This window comes from Podarcis bocagei (genome assembly GCF_964188305.1).
Source record: "Podarcis bocagei genome assembly, chromosome: 4".
NCBI lineage: Eukaryota > Metazoa > Chordata > Lepidosauria > Squamata > Lacertidae > Podarcis > Podarcis bocagei.
Genome location: NC_138128.1, coordinates 60,759,610 through 60,768,395, shown reverse-complemented (window position 1 = coordinate 60,768,395; position 8,786 = coordinate 60,759,610). Strand labels below are relative to the sequence as shown.

The window sequence follows — 8,786 nt, the reverse complement described above, 5'->3', positions numbered from 1 at the left end:
CATACCTGCTCCCTTTCGAGAACTTCGGTGAGCATTACAATTGTGTGGCATTTCCATTCCCACACCATTCGCCAGAAGTCTTCCACAGTGTGAGGAAGAGGTCCTTGTGTTGCAATGAAGTAATCCTTCTGGCGATAGCCCTTCACAGTAAAAAAAATACATGCAACGATTGCCTCGGTGATTTCAATTTTTTAACTCCAGGCAATCTAAAAGTGATTCTAGACTAACTAGAAATATCAGAAATATTAGAACAAACTATTCTTTTCAGAAAGCTCCAGAATGAGCCACAAATCCAGAAAACTGTAGTTAGTCCCTTACATACAATGGAAGGAGAGGGAAACCAGTTCAGGAATAGAAAAACACTTAAGATTTATATTGCATTGCATTGCATTGCATTGCATTGCATTGCATTGCATTGCAATCATGAACGAATTCCTATGCCCCACAAATAACCCAGAGATGCATTTTAAATAAAAGAACACATTCTACTAAAAACATGCTGATTCCCGGACCGTCCGCAGGCTGGATTGAGAAGGCAATTGGGCCACATCTGGCCCACGGGCCTTAGGTTGCCTACCCCTGCTCTAACCCCTACACCACACCAGCTGCCATTCATGATCTGAATTCAGGCAATAATCTCAGGTGGCTGCCTCATGTGGGCATGGTGAACTGATACTCCACCTGGCCCCCTGGCTGCCAAGTCAGCCCTGAAGAAGCCTTGCATGGTTGTGTTTACTGCTGCCACCCATGTGAGACTTCTGTGAGGCCTCTGAGAAAGGGCAAATGGGGTCCTTCAGAGTGAGAGAGGGAGCCAGGTGCTTCTCACCACCCACCTCCTGCGAGACAGACTTTCATGCAAGCCCTGTAGGCGCACACACACACACACGCACCACAAGAGAGACAAAGCCAATGGACAATTCACCAGGTGTCTGAAAATGTAATTAGGTGGCACTGGAAAGACTGTGGGAATTTAACAGGGTTCTTTAACTGACTTATTAAGCTTCCCTTGAGGACTGTATTAAAGTATTAGGAAATAATATAAAAATCTAAGGGTCAAGAGAAAAAAAAGATGGCAGTGTGTATATAGAGATGAACCCTACGACTGAGACCATGGAGGAGTAAATACTGTTCAGGCAGCTGAACTGTATTTGGAAGAAGTGGAGAAGAGGAAAATTCTTATTTGATAGCTAGAAAATGCTTCGCTGCAGGTGGGGACCTCAATTTCTGTTTTCTCTTAAGGAACAAGGAGAGCAGGGAGGTTTGTCTCTCTCTGTTGACATTTTAAGTGCAAAGCCATACTTTTTATGATGTTGATAATTTGATTCTTTTTGAAAATTCTCAAGTTACTCTTCAATATAGCTCATGTGGTAATGATAAAAGCACATGTGCAACCATGTTCCCTGCTAGTCGAAAACAAAGTTGATTGCTGAAAAGACTTGTAAAAATCAGTACTACACATATTCCACATACACAGAAACACTTACGTCTATGAAGGAAGCATTGATATAATCCGTATACTCCTGACCTCTTTTCATTGAAAGAATCACTCTGTTAAAGTCATCTAAAATACAAAAACACCACATATTAGGTTTCTTAGAATACTTAGCATTTTATAGTCAATAATACAATAAAGCTATGAAGCTTCAGGCTTTCGTAGAATCAAGTTTACGATATATCTTTGTACTTCAGCCTAGCAGTGCCACCTGCTGTTGAATGTGTAACATAACCGTACACTACTAATTTGGATTAATACAAGTATTTCGGTTTTTACAAAGAGGAAAATTAATATCTTACATGGGATGATTTGGATAACTCTGGCTTTCTTCATATTTGCGGGCAGATTACCAGTTCTCATGTTTTCTTTCATTATTCGAACATTTGTTAATTTCTACAGCAAAAAGAGAGATTGGGCTAGGACTTTGTAGATTACTGTATAAAAACACAGAATACCAAAAATGGCTAACAGGTACACATCAAAATTTCATGATATTCTGTTCCTTTTAGAGATTTCTAGTTGATTCACCTGATCCCAAACCACATAAACCTTCACCTGTGTTCTTTTATGTTACACCTGTATGGAAAGCAATTTTTTAAAACCTGGAAACTAAGACACACTGCTTTTGTTTTCTGCAGGCAAGGTATGTAGCTAGAAAGAGTGTTTTATAGGGGCTGGATATGTACAGTTCAATTTCTAGTAGCTTGTATGTATTACTTGTTTCTAGGTTAGATTACTGCAATGTGTTATACATGGGGCTGCCTCTGAAGACAGTTTGGAAACTTCAGCTGCTGTAAAATTCAGTTGCCAAGTTTTCACTGGGGCAAGACAAGCTGAGCATATAGCACTAATCCTTGCCCAACAGCACTTGCTGCCAATTGGTTTCTGGGCCCATTTTAAAATGTTGGTGCTGACCTATGAAGCCTTAAGCGGCTCAGGACCTCAATACCTTAAGGACCGCCTCTCCCTATATGGACCTACCCAGACCCTGTGTTTGGAGGGCCTTTTCTTCGTCCCTCCCCTCCCCAAAAGGTTCAGAGGCTGACAACATGAGAACAGGCCTTTTTTGTGGTGGCTCCCCATTTGTAAAAAGCTCTCCCCAGAGAGGCTTGCTTGGTGCCATCGTTACATGTCTTTAGGTACCAGGCAAAAACATTCCTCTTTACCCAAGCCTTTGGCCATTAAATATTCTTTTTATATGTGGAGAGACTGTTATTATGATTTTTCTGTGGTTTTTTTTTTAATATGCTATGTAAGTTATCTTTTTAATATTGTACACTGCCCTGGGATCTATGGATAAAGCGTGGTATATTAAATTAAAGTAAAGTAAGTTAAAAAAATTAAGGTAGTATGTACATATTAAACAATAAGTATTACACACAGAATCATAGAATTGTAAAGTTGGAAGAGATCCTGTGGGTCATCTAGTCCAACCTCCTGCAATACAGGAAAGCTGAACATTGATGTTATAATTTACCGCAAATGTATGTATGAATGTAACATTTAAAAACTTCCAAAAGTAGAAGGGACAATTACTTTTGTTCATATTTGCAAATTCAGCAGATCTCAAAATGCAAAAGAATGGGTTGAGATACAGTTAAGTCGAGAAAGTATAACTGGTGTTAGCCTTAAAACTTAACTTCACTATATTCATAACTCCAGACATATTATATATGCTATGCATAATATGACTGTTATCACCAAATTCTAATTCAGGTGAAGTTTCTTTATCTAAAAAATACCCAACCCCAACCCAATACTCTAAGAGGATTAACCTTTTAAAAATCAGAGTAAGAAACTATTTCTTTTAAGTGTGAGCCTGAAATCTTTGTAAAATTTTATTTAATACTTACTTTAAACTCTTCTTCTAGCCCTAGTTTGACAAGATTTGGTGCTGCATTGTGCGATGGCTGCAGGTGCTTTTCTAAGGAGGACACATCTAGTTCTGTGTCACCATAGAGGTAGTATTCAAGTAAGGCTTGATAAATGAAGGAATACTGCATCTGTAAAGAACGTAAGCCATTTTATAAGCCAGGACACTTTAAATATTACTAATCGCATATAATATATGATATGAATAACCTCAAGCTATCTCATACACTTTTATACAGTAGTCAGAAATGTAACTGTTGCCTTTACGAGTGGTAGGTAAAAAACTTACACATACGTTATGATTGAATAAGCCAATAAAATACAGTTTACTGTTAAGGAACAAGTCTCTCTCATCCACCGGAGTGACCACAAGGAGATTGGAAGTTTTCACTTCCATTTTCAATTAACCCAAGTTCAGCATTACATCAAAATCCTAAAATGTGGCTAATATATGGTTTATTGAAACAATCCAGATTCAAAAACCAAGGCTTGGAGATTAATCACAGTTCGTTTGAATTTCGATTAATCATCCTAAGGCAGTTCAACAAAAGTTGAAGTGAAACCTTACTATCCCCTTTTTCTGGCCACACAAAAGGCTAGAAAAAGCATGACCTTGACCTAAGTTTATTCCCATAATGATAAAACGTATCTTATCCATATGTAATAATTCATCCTTATGGCATTTAGGAATTTTGGTGACAAACCGCAAACGGTAAAGCAAAGGAAGAATCTTGGTTGCAGCTAGTGATTTGTCTGGAGAGGTAAAACATCATTAAACTACAGAGAAGCTTCATCCTTCAGAATAAATTAACAGCTCACACTCCATAAAAACATTCTAGAATCACAAAGAGCCATTTAGAACACAAAGGATGAATCACACCTTTAAAAAAAGAAAAGAAAACAGAGACTAAATATGGCGAAAAATAAGACTGTGCTAAGGTGCAAGAATTGGAGCTTTTCAGGGCAAGAGGATTAATACAGATGTTTTGTATCTCTGGAACTTAGAAAGTTCTCTTGTACTATGTCAGACTAGCCCAGTATTGTTTACATCAGGGGTAGTCAACATGGTGCCGTCCAGATGTCCCTGAACTACAGTACCCATCAGCCTTAGCCAGCATGGCAAATGACCAGGGCTGCAGTCCCAACAACATCCAGAGGGCATTGGCTATCCCTGGTCTACACTGACTAGGAACACCCCACTACCCATGTATCATATAGGCCAGGGAGGGGAACCTCCTGCTGTGGGCTGAATTTAAGCCAACAAGGACGTTCCTCAAACCCTGCTCAACCTGCCTCCTACTCAGTGTCAAACATGGTCAGCTGAGGGCAGGTAAATATGTGGCTGCATGACTGACTGCTGTGTGGTGAACTCAGTCACGCAGCCTGTCCCTGCAGAAAGCAGGGCTGGACTTACCGCCCAGCAGATGGGCTGCCTGATCAACTCTAATGGATTGGCCATGCACCAAGCTCTTTGTGGGAAACTTCATTGTGCGGCTGATCCCTGGATGGCGAGTTCACCCCTGTGGATTGGCTGTGTGACTGAGTTCGCTGTGGAGAACTTCCACTATCTGCCTTAATTTCCACTATCCCTGGCCCCACAATTTGCTGCTCTAATTGGCTGCTGCTTTGGCACACTTTTTAAAAAATAGGTCTTGTCTGCTTTGGAATAATGATGTCATTACATAAATGACATAGATGCTGGTCTATGACCTTAATAAAGGTTTGGATTGGATTGGATGTCATCACATAGCCAACCGTGATTAGCCAAGTGACAATGTCACTGAGGACAAGCAAAGCTGATTTAGTATTAAAGGAACAGCAGATCAAGACAGCAAAGAAGTACTTCTTTTTTGGTAAAGGAGCACAGGTGAATTCCCAGGGTGCAAACACTTTCCTGCTCCTACCCACAAGTGACAAAAGGTGTAATGTTTTTCATGGGTGAGGGCAGAAAATGTTGGCCAACACCTCCCTCCAATTGGCTGAGTCATTCCGTCATCTTTTAAGCTGAAAATATTGATAAATTTGACATAAGGTGTATTTTATTTACTTACATCGGTCTGAACCATTTGTTGGCGTTGATTGCGGATTCTTGCCACAAACTCAAAAACGTCAACTTTTTGCTCGACATGCATCATGTCAATCATAGCATCGATTACTATGAATGTGCCTGTACGACCCACACCAGCACTTAAGAAGAAAGGAAACGCAACAGGAATTAGGAGGAAAATGATGAAACAAATTGCAGTAACTTTTTTGGACTTGGCAATCCTTTTTCTGAAGTCATACTCCCAATATTTCTGATTTTCTTTGTCCTCCTTACTTATATTGCAAGCACTATGACAGGTCAGAGCAGACTCTCTCCACTACGTTTAGTGGCAGTATCAACATCTCCTGCATTCAGTTTATTGTGAGACAGGACCCCCTATTTAGGCAATGCTTCCTTCTTAACAACACAGGAGTAGGGATCACCAAGCAATCCCACCCTCCATGTTTATGTAAAAAACGTGTGGGTCCTTTGCAAATATGGCTGCATGCTCAAAGGCTTTCTTGCAACCTGGAATCCTGCCCAGTTGTGAGACAGTCTTTCTGCAAAGGTCCCAAGGCAACAGGGTTTCATTCTTTGTCCAGGACTACTTCGCATTGGGTTGGGGACTCACAGCAAGAAGTCTGAGTGAACATGAATAAATCTAAGTTGGGATAAGTAATCTTGACTCTACTTCCTGCTGCTTATGACCAAACTACATAATGTGGGGTTCACTGTGCCTTTAATTGCAAGTGTGCTGCGATCACACATATTGTAGTACAATTTACAGTGACAAAATGGCTGCGTAGGCAGGGGCTACTGAAACCTCCCTGCTGCTTTCTGCTCTTCCACGTAGAGCCATCCTCCAGCTGCTGTTCTACTAGCAGCTGGACTCACTTCGGTATCCATGTGGAAAATTATCCCATGGGATGGGCAAAGGAGGGGAAATCAGGAGGTAAGAGAAGGGTTCCCTCCTCCACCCACTCTTTTCACTTTAAGACACACTTTGCACATCCCCAAGTTAACTACTTTAGGATCTTGAACTTGAGACACCTTTTATTTTTAACTAGCACCTTATGCTGGCCTTATGAAGAGATAAATACAGTCTTACCTTGGATCCCGAATGCCTTGCGAGTCAAATGTTTTGGCTCCCAAACGCCACAAACCCGGAAATGAGTGTTCCAGTTTGTGAACGTTCTTTGGAACCTGAACATCCAACGCGGCTTCCAATTGGCTGCAGGCATTTCCTGCAGCCAATCGGAAGCTGTGCCTTGGTTTCCGAACGTTTTCGAAGTCAAACGGACTTCCAGAACGATTCTGTTCGACTTCTGAGGTAACACTGTATACTGAATTGAATTCTAAAATACCATTTTGACACCAATATGAACATTAGATATAAAAATGTACAGTGTTGATCTTCTGTGAAATGCTAAAATACTGTCCTGGTGTTTAATAGCACAACCACTAGAGGGGGCATGGTTGCTTCTGATTACTGATAACTCAAATGATTTTCAGCCTTCCTTTCAGAGGAAAAGGGCTTGGCATCCTGTGCTAGGCATAAATGTTCCTCTGGTATCCTATTATTTTATTTCAGTCTGTTGTTCTTGTGATGTCATATTCCAGCTTCCTAAATCATAACTTATTTCCTTAGACCCTTTCCCATTTATTATATATACACACACAAAAGTTTATCAGCGATACCACTTCTTCTAAGCACCCTGGTACAAGTTGTACAAAGAGCATTTTTACATTTTGATTGGGCGCTGATTACTTTCAAGTGTGTTTTAAGAATGCATGAATCACCCATGCTTCCTCCTCCATCAGACTCATTGCCTTCCCCTACCTCCTTCATGGTACTGGTAGCTACATATAAGGCTACACAGACTGCTAAGAATACAACTACATTACTACGAAGAGCTTGTTCCTTTTCCTGTTCCATCTCTATCCTTTTTCACTTCTGTGCCGTATCTAAGCTTGCAGCAGAGACTGTATTGTTTTCTTAACCTAGAAAACTGCTGGTGCTTTATGAATATATTTATGCTGATAGTAAAGTTTTGTACGATGGGCTATTTTTAAATTTGTAAAAAAGATTCCTGAAGGGAGATTTGCATAGGCTTATCTTGGCATAAGTCACAACAAATGGTCCAACAAATGGAAAATGGGACAAATTAATCCCAGCTGATGAATAACTAAGGAGAAACCTTTGCTTTTTCCCCACAGGTGATACAATACGGATAGTAATCATCATCAAGAAGAAGCCAGTTTCCTGACACTAGTTTTGATGTTGGCTTGTTCTCCACTTTCTCAGAGACCCTAGTAGGAAAAGCCCATATTAAGGAGGCACTTGTTGCTTAAGCACACAAAAATTGATTTTGCCCACTTCCTGTTAGGCCACCCCAAGGTAATTTTTCATGGGTATGTGTGTGTACCTGCATATTTATACATACACATACCTGCAGTGAACCACAATTGGTCCAGCATGTGCAGGATTCAAAGATTTTACTTTCTTTAGGAATTTGAGCATTCCAATAGGTGTGAAAGGCACTCCAAAATCAGGCCAGCTGGTGAAATGAAGCTGTGTCACAAGCCTGGGAGCTTTGCAGCCATCGGAAACCTGCTAGAGAGCCAGAAACAAAAGATGAGTATGACCATTTATTTCTTTGGCTAAAATCAGCAAACAATCCAGTTAGTGTGACCGATCCCTCCCTCTTCAGACATCAATGGTAGCAGCCTAGTCTGAGAATTCATTTAAAATGTTCAGCATATAAAGAGAATTACAGAGTCACTCAGCTGCCAGCAAAAAGCATAGAAACTGCAAATTAAAGCATGTGCTTTAATGGCCTCACTTTGTAAGTCATAAGCGCATTCCATGACCTTGCATGTTGTGCTCACTTAGAACTTAGTATTCAGGCACCCACATTCCCCCTTCTTTCAGCAAAAGTTCTTGTGGGGACACTAACCTGTAAGCACCCCTGAGACTGGCAAATGGATGGGGAACAATTTACTCCAATTGGAACTACAGACACTTCCCTCCCAAAAGAAGCTTCAGAGAACAGAGAGCTACTAGAGCCTTCGGTGTTTAATGGCAACATGAAAACAAAAACTACATGCAGAATGCCAAATGAAATCTCACTTCAGGCACAGTTTAATAAAATGTAAGTATTGAGTAGAGCTCATAGGCGCCGACTCCATGGGGCTTGAGGGGGCCCGAGCCCCCTCAAAAATTCGTTTGGGGGGCTCCGCCCCCCCAATAATCTCCGGCGCCCCTCCAGCAGAGCGCCATCGCCGCCCCTCCCCCAGCCCAAAATGCACAGGGTCGGGCTGCATGCCTCCTGCCCTCCCTCCCGAGCAAAAGCTCCACCCAATTTCCACTCCGGAGCTGATTAATAGGCGCAG

General features: G+C 41.1%; 1 protein-coding gene across 5 annotated transcripts in view; it reads right to left on the bottom strand.

The window, feature by feature from the left end:
• PTPRE (protein tyrosine phosphatase receptor type E) overlaps window positions 1–8,786 on the bottom strand; it is a 162,181-nt gene that overhangs the window by 10,081 nt on the left and 143,314 nt on the right. For all 5 annotated transcript variants that reach the window (XM_081192911.1, XM_081192913.1, XM_081192912.1 and 2 more), the window contains 6 exons: window positions 7,844–8,007; window positions 5,419–5,554; window positions 3,349–3,498; window positions 1,795–1,888; window positions 1,485–1,561; window positions 6–140 (listed from right to left, as the gene is read on the bottom strand). In XM_081192911.1, coding sequence (XP_081049037.1) covers window positions 6–140; window positions 1,485–1,561; window positions 1,795–1,888; window positions 3,349–3,498; window positions 5,419–5,554; window positions 7,844–8,007 — 756 coding nt within the window. The remainder of the gene's footprint in view (window positions 1–5; window positions 141–1,484; window positions 1,562–1,794; window positions 1,889–3,348; window positions 3,499–5,418; window positions 5,555–7,843; window positions 8,008–8,786) is intronic.